The sequence below is a fragment of the Diadema antillarum genome, unplaced genomic scaffold (assembly GCF_040938485.1).
Source record: "Diadema antillarum isolate AM-2024a unplaced genomic scaffold, OU_Dant_1.0 seq00000791_RagTag, whole genome shotgun sequence".
In the NCBI taxonomy this organism is placed as follows: Eukaryota; Metazoa; Echinodermata; class Echinoidea; order Diadematoida; family Diadematidae; genus Diadema; species Diadema antillarum.
In genome coordinates this window covers 468,029-489,547 of record NW_027271678.1, presented here as the reverse complement: position 1 = coordinate 489,547, position 21,519 = coordinate 468,029, and the positions used below count along the sequence as shown (strand labels likewise).

At 36.3% G+C, this 21,519-nt stretch overlaps 1 protein-coding gene across 1 annotated transcript in view; it reads right to left on the bottom strand.

The window, feature by feature from the left end:
- Positions 1 to 9,078: 9,078 nt before the first annotated feature.
- Positions 9,079 to 21,519, bottom strand: part of LOC139739228 (uncharacterized) — a 52,343-nt gene continuing 39,902 nt past the window's right edge. Inside the window, exons 17-23 of the mRNA XM_071649845.1 lie at positions 20,242 to 20,321; positions 18,249 to 18,304; positions 16,762 to 16,878; positions 13,544 to 13,629; positions 12,931 to 12,982; positions 10,483 to 10,623; positions 9,079 to 9,426 (exon numbers count right to left, since the gene is read on the bottom strand). Coding sequence (XP_071505946.1) covers positions 9,304 to 9,426; positions 10,483 to 10,623; positions 12,931 to 12,982; positions 13,544 to 13,629; positions 16,762 to 16,878; positions 18,249 to 18,304; positions 20,242 to 20,321 — 655 coding nt within the window. The 3' untranslated portion in view covers positions 9,079 to 9,303. The remainder of the gene's footprint in view (positions 9,427 to 10,482; positions 10,624 to 12,930; positions 12,983 to 13,543; positions 13,630 to 16,761; positions 16,879 to 18,248; positions 18,305 to 20,241; positions 20,322 to 21,519) is intronic.

The window sequence follows — 21,519 nt, the reverse complement described above, 5'->3', positions numbered from 1 at the left end:
TACAGGAGCAATGATAGCCACTTAACATCCCATATTCCGAGGTATTTCTGCATAGATAACAGGCGGTGAAATCAAGTTAAGCTCTGGACCACTTCCTGCTGGTTGGCTCCATACAAACAAACAACAAAATAAAATATGGCAGGCCTCCAAATGCATCCGTTACACATATAAAAAAGTGTGGTTTGCATTCATATGCACCAAGTGTAAAGTACAATATAAGAGATATTGTACGAGAAACTGTATGCAAAGAATCAGCTAGCAGGATAATATTTCTTTTAAAAAGGGCTATAAATAAGATAAAACCAATATAGATGTATCTTTGAATACTATATTCCATCAACCAGTATCTATCTCTGAATCCGTGTATCAAAGTTAATTAACTCTCTCTCAACAAACGCCATCGTTAAAAATTCTTCAAACTTAAGAATACATAAAGTAAAAGTAATAAAACAGCAATTCAACTGCTTAACCATGAAAGAAAGTGATATAAATTGAACAATTCATAAGCATAAAACAAGTTTACTAGAAAATGGCCATATCTATACATGTATCAGTGAAAAAAAAAGAAATTCAAATTCTGTGCTATTTCTGTAAAATCTGATTCCCTGATGAGTGCGTCCATATTATAATCTTTATTTCTTCAGATGACTCCAACCACACAAAGCTGACTGCAAGTCATTACAAAGAGAAAGGTGGAGTAGGGCCAAGTTTCGTTATATATATATACATATATATATATATATATATATATATATATATATATATATATATTATATATATCTTTGGGGCAGCACTTACAATTTATTTCTGAATACACAAGTTTCCACAATGTCCATGCAATCAGTGATATATTCTCCTCCATGTGAACAAAGGGGGGATTTCCCGAGAAAGTGTAACCGAGCTTCTGCATTCTTACATTAAAATGATCAAATAATTTTATATATGATATATGAACATTTATTAAACAAACAATTAATAAACTGTGACTCAAAACCTGACCAGACTGGAGTACTTGTCTTCATGAAGCTTTCATTTCTTATTAACGTCCGTCTCTTTTGTCAAAAGCAATGATGAACTTGGAAAGGAACTAAGGTCAAAACATACGTCTGTAGAAATTTTTGCAGGAGCACTAAACTTTCTATTATCTACATTACTACCACCTAGTTTAGAAGTTCAAAAAAAATGCAATGAAAAAAAAAAAGAGAGAAACAAGACATTTTCATTCCTTTAATCAACTCACCTGACATGATGCCAAAAACTTCTTAAGACATTACTCAAATCCTCTCATTTTTTCTTTTTCGATTCACACTTGCACCAGCCTTCTTGGGAAAACACTCCCTAAATGAATTTGCTTAGCTGCTCAAAAATACTTGGAAAAACCGCATCCGTAACATCAAGAAACTCTAGAACAATTTGGAGCAGTATTTTCATCACATTTCTTTCTCTCAAAAGATAATTATTGCATCAATGACAAAACCTATGATGTGTGCCGATTCATCTACACGTCAAATAAATATACCCCTCTTTTATATGTTTACATTCATAAAATATAACTTCAATATACTCAATATACATATTTGTGTGTGATATATATACATATATAACTTCTATTTATATGGACATAGTGGTATGTATAACATGGATATTGATACACATTTATATATACACAGAGTTTACACAATGTTCATCTGTACATGTCAAAAGAAGAATTCTATGCCGTTGGGTATATTATTATGGCAGCTTTTTATTGAAATCACATTTTGAATCATTTTGAAGATATGCACATCCAATAAAATGCTGCAATCCGTTTCTGCAAATCTAATACCAGCAAAATTCCATAAAATGTCTCATATCTGCATTTATCTGACTGCCAAACTGAACTGCCGCCATGTGAGATCTGAAATATTGAAAGCCTGCAGATGGGTTGACTATCAAAATGTACTGAAAATATTGAAGAAGCGATCAAAAGAACACAAATTGCTTGAAATTGCACAGATAATGAAACAGATCATGGCAAAAGCTTTGAAGATTAGTTGGTCATCTTAGCAAATTTCCCTGGTCAACCCCAAGCAGTTCTTTCTTCCCTTTCATGCATAATGAAATGTCCAGATTGTTCCTGACGCTTGGCAAGCCAATACTGACTGAAGATGTTTTGACTGATATGCCAAACCCATTCAAGTTACCATGGAAACTTTGTGCCCCTCCCCTTCCACATACCCAGTACATTTGAATGTTGTAGATTGCTTTATCATTCAAGCTCTGGGAATTAACCAACATGTTCTGTGTACAGTAAGAGCTGTTATTTTCAGTCACATTTTCAATCACATTTGGGCTGCGAATTTATACATATATGCAAAATTATCGTAAACAAACAGGCATTAGTGCACTTACAACAACCTTGGTGTCAGAATTGTGAAAACAACATCTAATAAGAATGTCTGTTACTTTCTCATTCGCGAAAAATCACCTGTATGCAAAAATGACAGCTTTCACAGCAATTCTAGTCACACAGGTGTGAACTATTGGCATACCAATTATCTCAAAATGCACTATACAGTCCCATATACACTCACCACTGCTTTCTCTGCACATATCGCATTCTATAAATGTTGTAATACGCATAGGGCTCAGAACAATTTCCAGTCAAAAAGATTTTCGGAATCTTGAACAAGAGTGTTGGAAAGGGAATCGTGTTTTCATTTCTCCAGAATAACACTTCCCAGACCTAATCTTATGTCTGGTGCAAAAACTTTTTTTTTTCTCAAAACTTGCTCATTTATATCTGCTGGCTTTGCATTGTACACTACACATAAGAACACAGGCAAATGATGCCGACCCCTCGTGGTTCGCCCAAGGCGACTTGCAATATAGTCAGCTAATGGTATCACCCAGGCACATTGAAGGGGTGGATCCAGGAATTCTGTAAAGGGGAGGCGCTTTTGCAAAATTAAAGTGGGGCGCTAGCACCTTTCCCCCCCCCCCCCCATTTTTTCTTTTTATTTCTTTTGTTTAAACCAAAAATAAAGAGGGGGTGTGCCCCCCTCTGGATCTGCTATTGCATTGTGCCATATGCTTGAATGAATGAATGTTCTACATTGTAAATTGCAATAAAAGCATCTCCAAGGACAATTACTGACCTGGGTTGGCAAGATTGTACATTTAGACAGCAGTAAAGCAGTAAGTAGGTTGAGGGCACCAGTGCAATGGACAGATTCCTTTTTTTGTTTTCTTCATTTTTAAATTCAAATTACGTTTGAGGTGATAGTTAAAAAGATAATGGTGTACGGAAAAGAATCATTATTTTTTGCGTAAAATATTTTTTAAAATGTTGAATGCAACACCAATAAATTGTCATAACAACCACATATTACTAACCTTCTGGGGGTATTTTGTGAAACATTTTGTCTGACAAAGTTGTCGGACAAATTTGCTCTCAGCCAATCAGATGCAAGGATTTCAGCAGCTTGTAACAGTTTGTCAGAAAAATATCCGACCAAATTGCTATGGGAAATGCCCCCCCTGAGCTATTATGTGACTGGAAAGCAAAACATGGTACACATGGGTGTGTCAGCATAGTCAAACAAAGAAATCTGCCGTGGACACTCTCTGAAACACATGATTGATCAAACTATGAGAATGGTGATGTCAGAAAGCTACTGGAGAGAGCCAAGGCAGTCATTGCAACCATAGGCATTTCATTGTTGTTGCTATGAGTGCAGAGACTCCAACCCCAAGCACCTTCTGATCGGGAGATTCTCCCGCCTGAAACCCCTAGCAAACGGGAGACTCCAATTTGATGTGCGCAAAGTGCGAAGTTCCTTGCGGCCGGGGTCCAGGGCCCGCTTAGCCCTGCAGCTCTAGGGTTCCGGATGCTCTCTCGTGCTATCTAAGGCTTATTTTTCAACATAAAATGATATTAAGTAAGAAATCATTTCAAGCGGGAGACACAGAGCCACAGAGCGGGAGAAATTAAATCTCAAGCGAGAGAACGGGAGATTTTCCAAAAATGGGCTTTCGGCGGGAAATCTCCCGTCGAAAATGGGAGAGTTGGAGTCTCTGTGAGTGTTGAATGGCAAAGAAAACCCCAACTGTCAATAGTTCATGCAATGACATACTGTGAAAGTGGACATTTTTGCGGTGTTGAAATTTTTGCGCATTTCGCCCAACCAGAAACTAGCACAAAAAATAAGAGTACACCAATATTTTTGCTTACCATTATGTTCCTGCCTAGCAGAATTAAAACATGCGAAACTCATCTTGCCCAGTCCAGCACGGAAAATTACTCGCGTGAAAATATCCACTTTTACAGTAGTCAGGGTCAATCAGCCATCAGCAATACACACAAAACATAGGTTGATATTGCCAACAGTATTAAACAAGTAATGAGTTGACCACCACTCATAAATCCAAGACATAACAGTGTCGGCAGCATACGCTTCCGGTCTTCCCCGAAAGGGCCAGCCAGTGGGGATCCAAAATTGATTGGTGGCATTTCATTGGCTATGGAAGATTTAAAGTCAAGTATGAGTACACCACCTCAAATTCTATTGGATGGAATTGCCTGTTGTTTGATTTGCTTCGTCACTTTACAGTTAAATATGATAAAATATTACTTTTTATCATAGTACAGTTCAAAAATATACAATACATTTATATGTAGATATATACATTTATAATAATATTGATTGTAAACATGACTCGTGTGACACACATTTGCAGTTCTTCATTCAATAAAATACAACCATTCAATAAAACCCCCTGGAATGCAGAATGGAATATTCCATGTGTGCACCTTGCTAGTGAACACTGGGTTCTGCCATTCATGAAGGTGGGTTAGATATCTCAGTGAGTGAGCACACACTTTTTTTTTTCAACAATTCCTTAAGCACTGAAGCCAAAAAAAACCTGAATTGATAAATAAAAAAAGCTATGCATGCAATGCAAAAAATAATTTTCAAGATATATATTACCATATGTTTGCAAAATTGTCAATATTAATTTGCATTTTGCTTTGTCCCTTTTCTTGTTTCCATACCACCCAAAAATGTTCCAAGTCTTCACAATCGCAATCATGAACCTCATCACCTAAAAGGTATATCTATACATTTGCACACATCTGGAGGCACTAAAACCTTTTCTTGTTTATCTCTTTATGTGCCACGTTCGCACGTCCGACTCAGTCGACGGCGTGCCAACTTCGCATATTCTGCTCAACAAACAAAGCCGCCAAAACCGATCAACAAATCGCTAATCACTGCTAATCCCCCGGCACAATGAAAGCGTTTCTCGTGCTTTTGTTCCTCTCATATACGGCTTGCATTTTATGTGGTGATTGACTATCAAGCGGTGTTCCCAACTAGATTTGCTCGTACATTCTAAGTTTCTGTCACGGTTTTATGTGCAAAAGTCATACCTTTTCAGTAATGTAGCAACTGGTCATTCAAAAGAAAAATTGAAAATAGATTCGTCATACAATTTATATCGAAACAAAGCTTGGCATTCCTCTTTAACTTTGCCTGATATTATGCCCATCTTAACAGAAATCTGTAGACGTTAAACAAACTTGAAAAACAGAATTCTTTCTCAAAGCATGGCTACCTTCTGTCTCAGAATAGCGTGGCACACAGGGGGTCTCCATCATGGCACATAAAGAGTTATATAATCATGGAAATTCTGGTTCTAAGTCTTTCAGATACATTCCAACATCCATCAAGAGTGGAAAGACCTCTCATATGCAGACTCTTAGCTCAGGAAACATTTCAGCAAAAATAAACACACTTTCATGAGCTACAGAGAGGCAGATTCCTTTCGCAAGATTAGTATGAATCCGTGTTTGCAGATGTGCTTAATAGGAGAGCCAAACTTCCAGGCATCAACAAGTTACACTGTTATTTTGAAGGTTCATTAATCCAACAAAATGAAATAAGGCTCATTATTCCAAAGGGTTTTTTTTTATCCAAAAATGAAATAAGGTCAGTAAGTTACTCCGAAGGTAGGTTAATCTAAAAATGAAAAGAAAGTGTGTACACCAGCAAAAATTGCTGGGCAGTTCCAAAGAAAAATGAAAGAGATCCTCGTGTTATGTGCCATCAACAATACACCCAATCTCGAAGCATTGATGCAAATCTGTCAATGATCAAATATTCATTTAGAAAAATATCTGCAGTGCAAATGACATGCACCCTTTCTATTAGAGAGGGTGACAAGTCTCAAATAAGATCATTTCAGAGGTAGAATGAAGCATCTCACATATTCTTCAGAACTTCAAATATCATATGTTAGTACAGGATTGCAACTTGATATATGTATCAAGACTATCTAAAAAAGAGAAAACAATTATGATATACGTGCTTCAAACAATTACAAGTACAAGATTCCCCAAGAGGTGAAAGATAGAAGCACTCTATTCAAGAAGTTGAATGCCAGTTGAATAGGGCACCTTGTCTTTCCAACATTTGTGACCCGCTACAACAAAAGGATCCTAAAGTAGCTGACGGGCGAGCCCAGCATGGCCCAGAAAAATGCTATTTTCAGGCCTTTCCTTTGATCATTTAGCTTCGAAATTTCGGCAGATGATAGAAGATACATTAGACTACAAAATTATGTAAAAACAGACATTTGAATGTTCTGACAGACTTTGGTGATCTGACTTCAAACTCGATTTTCTCGGCTCACCCGTCAGTGACTTTAGGATCCTTTTGTTGTAGCGGGTCACATTTGTGAAGCATCATCATGCGCTTGCAAAGTATAGGGCCTATGGTTTCCTGTAAATGCCAACATTATTGTCGTATGAACAACTTTTTGAGCTGAGTGACTCAAAAACATATTCTGTTTTGTTTTTAATTTGCACTGCGCAATTATCAACCCATTCAAAATGTGCAGAGAAACTTGAAAATATACCTTCACAGTTCTCAGAGTTTGCGCTGGCCAAAAGTTGCACAAAGTATGCACAAATTCATGTACTGCAATATAATTTCTGCATTTACAACTAATTCAAAATGTGCGGAAAAACTTGGTAATTATACCTTTGCGGGGTCAAAATTTGCGCAAGCCAAAAGTTGAACGTAATATGCAAAAATTAATGTACTGCAATAATTTCTGCATTTACATTATACTGTACTTTGTAATCCCTGAAATGAATTCATTTGAAGCAGAAATGATGCAGAGCATTCAAATTTCAAACAATGTCTGCATTGTGTTTGAGGCTCAATTGAATTGATTCCCTTCAAAAAAATAGCACCATTTTTTCTTCCCTTACTTTTTGCTAGTGACAATCAATACCACCTCCTTCATAAGGTGACAATTAACATGCACTTCCAAAACAATTACTACCTTTTTTAATCCCGTCTGGTTTTTCAAATCACCATCACCACCAACTGAAGAGTTTTGTTGCAAAATGAGCTAAGAGCTATATTTAAACATTTCAAACTAAGTCCATCATCAGATAGATCAAAATTAAACCTTTCCGGTCATACTTCACTTGTGACATAACAAGAAACATTCTGTAAACTATGATTAAGAATATCCTGTATTTTCTTTGTTATTTAATTTTTGTTTGTTTGTTTGTTTGTTTGTTTGTTTGTTTGTTTGTTGTTGTTGTTTTTTGCAGCTTTAATCACAAATATCCCAACTTAGCGAGAATGGAGTTAGCTCATTTTGCGCTAAAACTCTTCAACTCCTTCTGGCATGACTGTATTCTATTGTTGGGATTGGGTTCCTGATTTGGTATCAATCACCTCTGCACTATGTGCATGGTCTCCGCTACCTGGTGATGTAACTCTCATCACTCATTCCAGCAGAGCCTACCAATCCAAAACCACCTGTTACTGCAGTCCCTGCACCCTTGTGTCCATTATCTATCTCCTACTTCAGAATGGGCGAGGTGGGATAGCTTTACAAGCAGCAGTAAGTGTACATGGAATCTCTATTTTCACAAGGGTAAGAACCCCTAACCTGCTGGGTGACCAGTCACATGCACCTAAACCACACAACCACCATATTTTTGGTTGCCCCATATCAATTTCTAGTGGCCCTGGGCTCCTGGGCCATCACAACCAATGAGCCCTTCTTGCTTTAACCCGTTGAGGATGGACCGAATTTGCTACAACACACATTTCCCATAGACACCTGCCCGAGTATACTCGTGACTCGTCCTCAACGGGTTAAGGACAAATCCACCTTCCAATCAGACATGTAGGTTGAGTGAATGCAGCAATATTAGTAGAACACCTCAGTTAGAGTTTGAGGAAAATCAGACAATCCATTCAAAAATTATGAATTTTTAAGTTTCTGCTCAGTCACAGCTGGATGAGAAGCCTACTATAGCTTGTGATGTCACAGGTACACAACGATTTAAAGAAAGAATAAAGAAAATTCAACATATTTCACTTTTCTCGCATAACAAAAGAACACTCGACTTCTCTCTTTCAGATTGCAGGGGGAATAACATTTCCCTTATTAATGTCAGTAACAAGTCAAAGAAATGTGCACTTTATTCAAAAAGTAAATTTTTGTGAAAATCTCTTTTGATTTTCCTTAATTGTTGAATGCATGTGACATCATACACTGTAGTAGTCTTCTCATCCAGCAGTGAGTGCGCAGATACTAAAAAAAAATTAATAACTTTGGAATGGATTGTCGGATTTCCCCAATACTATCACTGATATGTTCTATTAATATTGTTGCATTCACTCAATCTACATGGTTATGAAGGTGGACTTGTCCTTTAAACCTGTGATGGCAAGAGAGTCGACAACAGTGAACTTATCACATGTGCCAAATATACTACCAGTATTACTCATCTTGGTTTAAGAATTAGTCTAGGTATTCAGACCCACTGAGTTACACACAGAAAACGTGCCTGAAATGTCACCAATTCCTACTAAAACAATCAGTAAGACCTCAGAGGTAATTCGCTTTTAAAATCGCTCTCTTTTACCATCTCAACAAAAATGAATATAGAGATTGAGAAACCTTAGGAGATCCTCTTTCAAAATATCCTCAACTCCCATTTGAAGCACAAAATCCAATAAATAAAGAAAATGTTCATATCAATTACATCTCTCCAACTTAGATATTGTTGGCCACTGCTCTTGTCTGCTGCCCTCTAGTGTCACCATTCATATCAAACTTGAAGATGTTGCCATGAAACAATCATTCATACATCTGGATACACCACAAGATCAGCCTTGATTTTCCACATTTTTCATCACCCTCACAACATTCGCCCCTTGATGGGAATGGATTCTTCCAAGTCATTAGATAAGTCTTTAACTGGAAGGCCCGGGCTTCTGGACTGAACCATTAGCGTTTGGAGGTCCTGACAGCCTCATACATTTCGAGGTATTGATATGGGTAGTAGCCACTCTTGCGACCTGTCCTGACCTGGACCCAACCATTATCTTCAGGAGACATTTGGATAACAACCTGAGGGATGAGAGAGAGAGAGAGAGAGAGAGAGAAGAAAGAGGAATTATAATGCCACTAATAATATAATACGAAGTCCTTTCCCATATGAACAGTGCCAAAAGAAAAGTTTGAGAGTGTGTTGTACCAATTACAACGTAGCACATTACAGGGAAATCGAAATGAAATGTAATACAAGTGTGTTTAGTAAATGAAGATAATAATGCAAAAAACATCAGTAAATTTTGAGGAAAATCCAACAATCCATTTAACAGTTATGATTTTCTTTATTAATATAAAAAATGTAATTTGTTTGAATTTATGTGCCTTCGTCAATTGATTAGAAGACTACAGATTAGTAGGGCAACAATATCACAAAATTTCAAAGAAAATTCTTATGCAGGCCCAATTTGAAAGTGAAGATTCTCTACATAATGGCCTACAATTCCCTAGAAGGTACAGCAATATTGCTTTCAATTGGACAACTTTCCAAATTATGAAAAATAGCTCACCACAAGTTTATTTTCGCCTTTTATAAGTTGAATATATTTGAAAGCCTGCTTAGACTTTACCAAGATAATGTGGTATCACAGAAATACTTTTGATATACTGTTGTTGATCCTTGAAATCTTTCAAATGACATAACTATATATTTTATATGAAAACAATACAGATGGTGAACATAAAACTACAAAAAAAAAGCAGACAGGTGGTTTCTGGCAGTTCAGTTACAGGCCGTGGATCCAGGAATCTTTAATTGGGAGGCGCCTTTATGAAATTCAATGGGGCGCACCCCCTCCCCATTCTCTCCCCCTTATTTTTTTTTAAAACAAAAAATAAAGAGAGAGTATACACCTGGGGGGTGTTTCATCAACGTTCGTCAGCGCTAACAATTTAAGCAAAATCCGTGGTTTTGATTGGCTGAGAAGCTCTCGTCACTGACTGTTACTATGGTGATTGTCAGCGATGACAACTTGTCAGCGCTGACAAACACCCCCCCCCCCCCCCCCCAGGTGCATCCCCTCTGGTCTGCCAGTGAGTTACTAAGGGGTTAAAGGAAACTGGAACTCAACTTACCTGGTCCTTCCGAAGGGTGAGACCATCCTTCTTCTCCATGGAGGCCTTGAAGGGGTGCGCCACCTGCATCACGCGCTCCCAGGGTTGAAGGAAGGTAACGCAGAATGCAGGGAAGTAGCCAAACCTGCCCTCGCAGTCGCCCTGGCAACGGAAACAAAACAAACCAAGTCATGAGAAACGTTGTACAAGTTAAAGGGATAGTATAGTTTTAGTTGAGACCTAATTTCAGGTTTCTAATTTTTTTTTTGGTGAGGTAATGAGAAATCTCTTAAAGGACAAGTTCACCTTCATAAACATAAGGATTGAGAGAATGCAGCAATATTGGTAGAACACATCAGTGAAAGTTTGAGGAAAATTGGACATTCGATGCAAAAGTTATGAATTTTTAAAATTTTTGTGTTGGAACCGCTGGATGAGGAGACTACTACAGCTTGTGAGTCATATGCGTACAACAGTATAAAGAAAATGTAAAGAAAATTCAACATATTTTCACTTTTTACACATAATACAAGAGCACTTGACTTGCCTCTTTCTAAGGGCAGGGGGAATAATATTACCCATAACATATGTCGGTAACGAGTCAAGGGAATGTGTACTTTTTTCAAAAGATTAAATTTTGTGAAATTCTCTTTATATTTTCCTTATATTGTTGTACGCATGTGATATCTAAGTTATTCATACACTGCAGTAGTCTTCTCATCCAGCGGTTACTGCAGAAAAACTTCAAAAATTCATAACTTTTGAACGGATTGTCCGATTTTCCTCAAACTTTCGATGATGTGTTCTTCTAATATTGCTACATTCTCTCAATCCTTATGTTTATGAACTCTACAAGTTAACCCACTCCATAGGGGAACCTTGTATAGACCACTTTGGTTTGGGTACTGTTTTTTATGTTTTTTTCTTTTTCTAACTGGAGGCTTCAAGCATGCCTAATAAGAGATGATTTGTGCACTGACATAGCAACGCACCTGGATCATTGCACAACTCATTGAAAGTGCTTTTGTTCTTCTTTGGAATCACATCTTTCAGCTCATAATAACTGCTTGGTATTGTAAAATCAAATATTGAACTGACACACTCACTGATCTTCAGTAGATATTGACAAAGTTTCTAGAATCACATTTCTGTTGATTGGAATTCTTTCTTTTTCTTTCTTATTGGTAAATAATCTCAATATCCATTGGTTGTATTTTACAAGGAAGAGTTCAAACTTATCTTTACATTTCAAACTTACTTTGTTCACTTGCCAATGCTCATTCAGGAATTCTTAAGAAGCTCTATGTAAGTGCTAACCAATTCTTAAAGGCAGCCGATCGCCATCCCTAATGGTATGTAAACTCCAAATGACCGAAGTTTGTGCATGCAATTGCGCAATGCCAGACTCGGTGCTATATCCTTAAACATGTGGGACAATGCTGCCACTGAGACACGTGTGTGTGTGTGCGTGTGTGTGTACGCATCATACACAAACATTGTCACCGCGAGCTGCGGTGATTGGAGGAGAGAGGCCAGAAGACGCGTGGCTCTTTTGGCCTCTCTTCATGCGCATGCGCACTTAACACATTAATTCGTTGGCGATAAATCAAAACAGCCAAATCCTACATAGAGAACCCAAAAGCTACTTTAAAGCAAACAAACAAACAAACAAACAATATTTTAAGTTTCACATTTTATGCAATTAATTTTCAATTGCGAACCAGCAAAGCCACTTTTCTCTGACATTATATCAAATCTAGGTCTAAAATTTGGTCACACGATAGACCACACCTTCTACCACTATATTGCACCAAAATCTCAAAATTGAGTACCCTGCATTCTGAAACATACATTTGGCAGGTGCTATTGTGGCTCTTGAGCAGAGAAACATTACTTTGAAAAACCTTAATCAAATTACACTGAACAAGGATGATGACATAGGAGGCTCACATACTTCAAAAACAAATTAGCAGTGTAATTCCATTACAATACCACTTGCTTGCGAGTTCACCAGTCCTGTGTATAATCTATGCCTACCTCCTTCTTTTGTTCTACTTCCTTGAGCCCCAACTGAAGCATTATGGTGACCCTGCCATATCACCCTCCTTGCTCTTTTCAATTTGTTATAAATTTTGAAAATACTCTTATTCTTCATCCCAATTAAACTTTGTACTCAGTATTAGTAATTTATCCTTGTTCAAATGTAAAAATCAGAAAATCATCTGGAGGTCTCCTTTAAGTGCTATTTTGTGTGCACACAATTTGTTGGTGATGAATTATTCATCACTATGTGAGCCTCCTATGTCATCATCCTAAGTAATGTTTCTCTGCTCAAGAGCTGCAATAAAATCTACAAATCTATACATGGAACTGTTGAGTTAAGTACTATATGATAACAAAATTACGAAATTATGAAAATCATCTGGAATGCCTCTTTAAAGCTCCATAGCAACCAAGCTTCCTTCTTACCTTCCACCAATCCGATCCCTCATCTTCAGCGACCCGAACACGTTGTCCAGCTCTGCAGGACAGAAATGAGATGAAAATCTCGTAAAACTCGTTGAGGATGAGCTGATTTTGGTACAACACACATTTAGGACTGGTCTTCAATGAGTGAATGTTCTAATTCGTTCAACATGAGAAAGTGGGAAAGTGTGTTTTTCATAGATTTGTGTGATTAGGTATGTCTTAGAGGTCCCATTTTCATTTCTTTAAAAAAAAATCCATTACACACTCTTCACTGTTAACTCAAAGATGTTGCTAATGCTTTGAAAGTTAATATTAATCATGGACAGAATATGCTAATAAAACACGCCTAATTTCAGCTTAATCTGATAATCCCTTCATCGTTGTTGCTATGGTGGTTTACATCCTGGTTTTTTGTCCCATTCATAGCATGGCTAACATCACTTGGTAAAGATTAAGCGCTGAAATAGACCATGTGATTCAGAGCCTTTTCTTCTCGGTTCACAATTTTTCTAGAGTGGGTGAGGAGAGTCCACTTCAATCAACCTATACGTCACTTTAAAGCTTAGAGTGTGCTCTTTTAGAATCTGCCCTTAACTAAAAACTGTATACACACCTTAGTGTGAGGTCGTCCTTTAACATCCCTTCAAAATCATAAAGACAGATGTACTCCCTGCCAGGTGGAGGACTAGCTGAAGAATCCTGGGAGGAGAAACAGAGGGGTTACCATGGTTACAGAGAATCTTCACTCTCATGCATTAAAATGATTAAAAAAAAACAGAAACAGAAATAAGAAAAGAGAGAGAGAAGGTTGAAAAAGAGGGAAATATAAAGAGTGCACGCAGCATTGTTTCCTATTAAAATGCTGGGCAAATAATCATTGCTCAATTTCTACCTGTTTCTATGCTACACATACTTCTTAGCATTCTTCCACCTTCACAATATTACTAAATCAGTGAAAATAATGCAGTGCCTTTTAAAAAACTGCATCCAACTTACACAGTGCAGAGTTTGCTAACAAACACACACACACACACACACACATATAAAATATGCTTACATTAAACACATTCAGCACAAGCATGCGAAAGTAAAGAGACATCAGCTTCTACTCAGATGGACAATATTGTCTAACAAGATGAGAGAGGAGTAAGGGAGGGAGAAAGGTTTGCAGTGACACAATGAGAAGAGTTTGTTTGCAAAAACCGATAAGTCCATTTTTGAAGATTTTGAAGTACGGTCTCTGTCATAAAGTACAAAATAATACCTTTTAAATGACATATTGGTCACTACATATAAAGGTTCATTTTTGACGTTATGGTCACAAGAAGCAAACATTTTCTTATTATTCTCCTTATTTTTCTTGACCTTTAATTGCAAATATCTCCATTTGGCAAATATGGACTTATCGGTTTTTGCGAACAAACTCTTCAAGTTGATGGTTGGAAAATCAGAGAGATAGGAGAGAGAAGTGAAGATTCATGAAACCAAGGGGGAGAAACGAAGTCGGTGAACGATGTGGACTATTGAACACAAAATCAAAATGATGAAAGGATCAACAAAGCATGAAGGGTGGAGGTTAGTTTCAAAAGGAAAGATGAGCCTATGGGTAAGGTTGCTATGGTAACAAGAGAGGAACATCTTGGCAATCTCAGAGTTAATGCAGCATCACAATATATGAACTCAGCACAGAAACTAGTGGATTTATAATTCACTGCAATGCCAACAGCTAACATTAGAAGATAGCATTAAGAGGAGTGTCAAAAGAATCACAGTCATCACAACCAAATTAAATTTTGATAAAGAAATATTTTGATATACTAGTCTCACTGCAAAGCATCAATGTTATCATCATATCTTTATAATCATATCTATGGTAGAATATGATGACAATGATAACAATGATAATAATGGTTCTGTTATTCAATGATAACATTGATGGTGATGATGATAATAATAATGATAATAGAATTGTAGTTCGGAATACTTTTTTCTGAGGTTTATGCATATAACTTGATATATCATGTTGTGAATCCATCAAACTCTACACTAGAGTGTAGACAGTGCAAAGACTTAAGACATAATAACACGTTTGTATAATTCAGTGAAGCTCTATATGTGAGGAGAACAATCTGGTCCAATATTTCAGTATTTTATCAAATCTGCTGATTCCTTATGTTTTTCGGTGTAAACTTTTTTTTTGTCACAGTATGTGGTATTGAAAGTACTTTATCCTCCCTGCCAATTTTTATATGATTATCACACACTACTTTATCTTATCATATTATAACATGATTTAATTCCTCTTGTTTTTCTTTCTATTTTCAGCCACTAAATTTCCTGGCCGGGCCAACACTGTACAGTATATGAAGAGTTTGTTTGCAAAACCGATAAGTCCATTTTTGAAGATTTTGAAGTACGGTCTCTGTCATAAAGTACAAAATAATACCTTTTAAATGATATATTGGTCACTACATGTAAAGGTACATTTTTGAAGTTATGGTCAAAAGAAACAAAATTTTTCTTATCATTCTCTTTATTTTTCTTGACCTTTAATCGCAAATATCTCCATTTGGCAAATATGGACTTGAACAAACTCTTCATATATATAAATGCTTAAGTGGTCTGAAACTAGGTACTAAAAAAAGAGCTTGTGTTGAGCCTTGCATACATTTGAGAATGTTTGTGCACATTGATCCAATAATGTTACATTTACAGTTGTAAGAACTGCAAAGGACATAATCCTTGCCCCCAAAATTAAACTTGTATTTGTATGCTCTGAAATGTAAGGTCTACCAATAATTTAGATGGATACCATGGCATGAGTATGGCAGACATATGATATTTGAATGGTCTGTTTCCATACCTTCTGCTATTTTCTTTAAAATGTGATCATTTGGTCACCATGCTTCTCCAGGAATTTTAATGCACTTTCATAGTGACCAGATAAAATAGTACATGCAGATATACACGCATATATATGTGAATATATTTACAAATATATACAATAATATAACAAATATACTGTATACACATAACTAATTACACTTTTATTTGCACTTTATAAACTGCACATGCTTGTAGCTAAAAACTAATATTCATATTCAAGCTTATTATAGAACTGGGGTATACTATTGTGATCACAGTGGCACAACACAGCTATAAAAGTAAAATTTCTAGAAATTGGATCTAATTTATATATCTCAGGCAGCATTGAAGTCTGATAGCTTTTAACACCTTGCTTCCATACTTTTTTTTGTAATAGAATGTTATTTTTTTTTGATAAATTACTAATGTTCATAAATTTTAAACCCTTGCCAAAATGAATGTCCTTGATATATCCAACATATAACAGATATAAGAACAATCTATGAAGGAAATGCTCATCTCAACCCTATTTTTCCATGTATCCTCAAAAGACATGGCAAGTTTCCTTCAAAGATTGGTCTGAAACTCCGAAACCGAATCTTGAAAATGTTAACCTGATGGTGATTCATAGCTTAAGAGCACTGGAAAATAATGTAATGCCACAATCATTTTGGAACAACTTTAAATGCTTTTTATAAAGGAATAAACTCCAAATAAAGATGAATTTGCACAGTGCCCTTTCAATGTGTAAATAGGTTTTTCCATTTTACTTAGTATAGTGAGGCAACAAGTGAATTAAGATTTACAGATATTCTCTGATCTTGCTATTTTAACTTACATGGTACTCTGCAACATCCAGACAGACATACAATCAACAGCTCGGACATACAAAAGAAGGACGTAGTTTACATTGCAGCAGAAGTTCAGACAGTGGGGGTCAAAGGTCAAAGGTTAAGAGAGAGTCACCTGACAAGAGTTATAGGAGCCGGATATAACTCGACCCGAGTACCTATGCCGGGACGGAACGGTGGAGGTGAGACGAACGCTCATTACGTCAGACGCGGAAGAACAATGGCGCGGGGGCTTTAAAGTCAAGTTTGTTTTTAAGAGATCGCAGATGAGTTGGATTCGGTCAGATTTATTTTTCGGGAGTACACAAGGGGAGCATATAAGAGGAAGAATGAAAGAAAAAAGTGGAAATTAGACAACTGAGGAAGTGGCAAAATGATAAACACAACAATCATGTACTGCAGAGAGACCAGAAATTACTGAAGAGAATGATTTCAACAAAAATGCACACAGGTATCAGTTTTAAGATCATTTTGAAAGAATTTTGTTTTAGCATTTTATGATGAGAGAGTGATGACAGAAGACAATTATTAAACACAAAAAATAGCACAGACCATTAAAGGCATAATGTTGAAGTTATTGCAGATTGATCATGAGGGGACTCAGTTTCCCTGTTTAGATTTTAATTCAAGCTAAAACAAAAATAAAGTATAAGCATTGTCTCCAAAACATTGAAATCATAAAATACTGTGTTGCAAAGATCGATGTTGAAGCACGGCAAAAGGAATTGAATTGTAAAACAAAGAAACAAAAATGCACGCTTTATAAACAAAAAAGTTTAAATCAAAGAAAGCAAATGAAATGAACAATTTTCTTTACTATTTCACACAAAGAAATAATAACAACCACTCTACACTGCAACCAAACAATCATTGTATAAGGTTGGACCAATCTGGCAACACCAGGAATGATGAAGTTGGCAACATTAGATCAGAAACTTTTTCGGTAACTTGCAAGTTGCTCAAAGAGCAATTGACAAGTCATCAAATCTAAAAGACAGGGAAATTCAAAGCAAGGCAATTCTGTAATGGCCTTTGGCAGCACGATGCTGTTTAGGACTCATGAAATAGAGTCAGAATACAATCTTAAAGATCTTTTTTTTGAGAATGAGAAAAAGAAAGGCAAGCTTTAAGCAACAACTGCCAGACTAGCTATCACTTCACATTCATTTGTTTCTTTTTTATTCATAACCTTGAACCAACATACATTTGAAAAAGCATTGGTTACAGCAAAGTTTCATAAACATGATGTCAGCCTTAGTATAGAATAACCATTCTACTCTTCCAACTGACCTGCAATTAACATGATCAAGAATTCACTGCCATTTTTGCATAAAACTATCATTTTTCAGATTACATTTTATGTTCCTGCTTTTCTATTTCAGTTTACACTCGTCTAATTTCATTAATTGGAAGGATCTTTAATGAAACTTACTAATATGAAAAACAAGGCTTTGGCCAAGGTTTGGCTGATGACAGAACATCATCTTGACTAAACACCCAGAATTAGTCACTGTATATGAAAATGTGAACTATATGATTAGGCAGTTGATGTCATCAAAGATGATTTTCAAAGATAATTAATTCAATGTTTCTTCCACTTACAGTTTCAACAGGTATTGGAGGCTCACTTCTTCTTCCACTTGTAACTGTCTTGTGAGCTAACAGCAAGAATTGAAATAAAATATATAAAAACATGAAAATATCGATCAATAAGTGGCAAGGAGTTTTGAGTTCATCCTTAAATGTATGTATGAAATCTTAAGAGTTTCACAAGACGAATTATATGAAATATATATCCAAAATATATACGCAAAAGATACATCCAAAAAACATACAGAAGATACATCCAAAGTAGAAAGGAAAGATACATCAAAAATATATATTACAGAAAAAAATCCAACACAAACTCAGATGAACTTCAAAACATGGAGAAAATTATTCCCTACAGAACAATACAAATATGTCAAAACATCAGATGAAAAATAAGGAAGATATGACATTTTGAAATGAAACATTTTTTGGGAAACATTTCTTGACCAGTCCTTATGAATGTTCAAATGAGTGAGTTGATGATGTCATACCCTCATATTCTTTTTAATGTATGTAATACATTATTTTCATTTATTTATTTATTTGTTATTGGTTTTTTTTTTTGGGGGGGGGAGGTAAACATCATTTTAAGCTAATACAAGTACAAGCATGTTAAAAAAAAGATTTTATAATTCTTTTATAATCTGGGAGGTTATAAGGGCAAGTTTTACATAAATATAACTTGAATATGAGACTTTTGTCATTTCTGTACACAAAATGAAGAAGGAATTTTAAGATCATGACATCATCAATTTGCTTATTCGAATATTCATAAGTACCAGTAAGATTTTTTTAATTCCCAAAACAGTGACATTTCAAAATATCATATCTTCCTTACTTCTTATACAATTTTTGTCACATTTACATTGCTCAGTAGGGAATACTAAATTTGTCACTTTCTTTCGAAGTGGATATATATTTTGGGGGTGGATTTCCTTTTTAAAGATACATCCAAAACATACACATTATAGATACATCATGATGAAATGAAGAATTTGTTTGCAAAAACCGATAAGTCAATTTTTGAAGATTTTGAAGTTATGGTCAAAAGAAGCAAAAATTTTCTTATTATTCTCTTTATTTTTCTTGACCTTTAATCGCAAATATCTCCATTTGGCAAATATGGACTTATCGGTTTTTGCAAACAAACTCTTTAAATATATAGTAGATCGCCGATATGGTTGAGGCATATATGTCTAAAAACAAACAACTGGATTACTTAATCCCCTAATTCCTTTTGTGTCACTAAAATGACCTTTCTGTTAAGGGCTTTTTACACTTGTAAATTTTTGCTTAGCCCCGGACCAACGGTGGGGCTAAGGGGGGGCCTTAGCCCCACCGTTGGTACAGGACTATCCTTAGCCCACTTTCTGTTTACACTCGTTTTTGCCAAAGTGGGCTAGCCCCACCGATAGTACGGTACTATCTGGCCCTGCAAAATAGCAGGGGTTAGCACCACAATTGCGGTGCTAGCACCGCAATTGCGGTGCCAAGCAAGTGAGTGTAAACAGAACGAAAAAATAATCCTGGGCTAAGCGACGGAGACGAAGTCCGACCCTCACTGACCAATCAGAAACGAGGTAATCAAGTGCTGCCGGTGCGTGCGTGTACGTGTACAGTACACAGCGTAATTATGAAAATTCATGTGGTTTGGAAAGTCCGGGGCTAAGAAATACGAGTGTAAAAAGGTCAGTTTTCTCCTTAGCCCCGGACAAGAGATAGTACGGGACTAATTGGCGAGTGTAAAAAGCTGAAAAAATTGGTACGGGACTAACGATAGTCCTGGGTCAGAGAAAGTCCGGGGTTAAGAAACACAAGTGTAAAAAGCCCTTTAGACTGAGGCACATCGCTACACAAGGGAGGGTTCGTTAACGCAACACATGCATTTGTCGATTTCCTTAGTAAAAACTTGAAATGGAACTGAATATATTGAAATTGCACAAAGACTGGCTCACAACATTTATTCAAAGCTATGTATAAATAGGAGAGTCAACCATCAACTCACATGGCTCAGTGTCGAAGGACATGCTTTTCCCATACGACTGCAGGATCTTCCTTCGTGACTCCTCCCCTCCGTTGCTAGGGCTGAAGGAGCGTATCCGGGGGCGACCGACGTAGTTAGGGGTGGGGACAGCGTGGGTGGTGGCGGTGGTGGTGTTGGTGGTGGGAGGGACAGCAGACGGGAAAATGAAAACACGGTGTTCACGAGTCTGGTTAAAGTCAGAGAAGGGCGGGGAGCTACTCCTACCGAGGCTTCCATACCCCATCCCAAATCTACCAATCAAAATGCAGCACAAGAGGAGTTGGGCGGGGCTAAGGGAAGATGGGCGGGGCAAGGGGGAAGGGCTTAATGACATGGGAATAGGGAGTATACTCAACAAAGAAAGAAGTTTGAGATGAATACAGGGATAGCCTTTGATACAGTTACATAACATAAGATGTCAAGTTAAGATTTCTTTTAACATGGGGGAGGGCGCAAAGGCAACATTATTTTAAGACACAATAGACATACCACATGGTGTATACATACAAAGGATGATTAAGGAAATGCAAACAAAGTTTATGAAATTTGCAAAGGGGAAAACACACATATTGAGACATATTGAGAGTGCGCATGCAAGTGACCATGAAAGAAGCAATTAGTTAAGAACAGGAAGACCAATATATGAAGTGTGAAAGAAAAGGGGCTAAGAATATTGCAAGTAGTGTAAAATTTATGGATAACGTGAGGAATAGGAAAAATAAGCAAACATGGAATACAGTAAAGGTATATCAATGCAGAAAGGAGCTTAAAACATACAAGGTAAGAAAAATAGCAGAGAACAGGAAAGAACAATATGATATAAAGAAGGTAGAGAAATAGTCAAGGAAAGATGAGTTTGAAGAAGCATGACATATATATTTATCAATATATTATATACATATAGATATATGTATATAAGTAAATATATATGCATTTAAATACATATACATATACACTGTATATTACATACATATAAATATATGTATATAAGTAAATATATAAGCATGTAGATACATATATATATTACATACACATAAATTATATATATAAGTAAATATATATGCATGTAAATACATATACATATATATTACATACATATAAATATATATGCATGTGGATATATATACATATACATATAAAACATACATATAAATATACATAAAGCACTCATATATTACATGTATACAGGCAGAGAGAGAGAGAGAGGAATGAAGACAGAGTGGAAGGAGGAAAAGAGAAAGGAGAGAAGGACTGAAACAG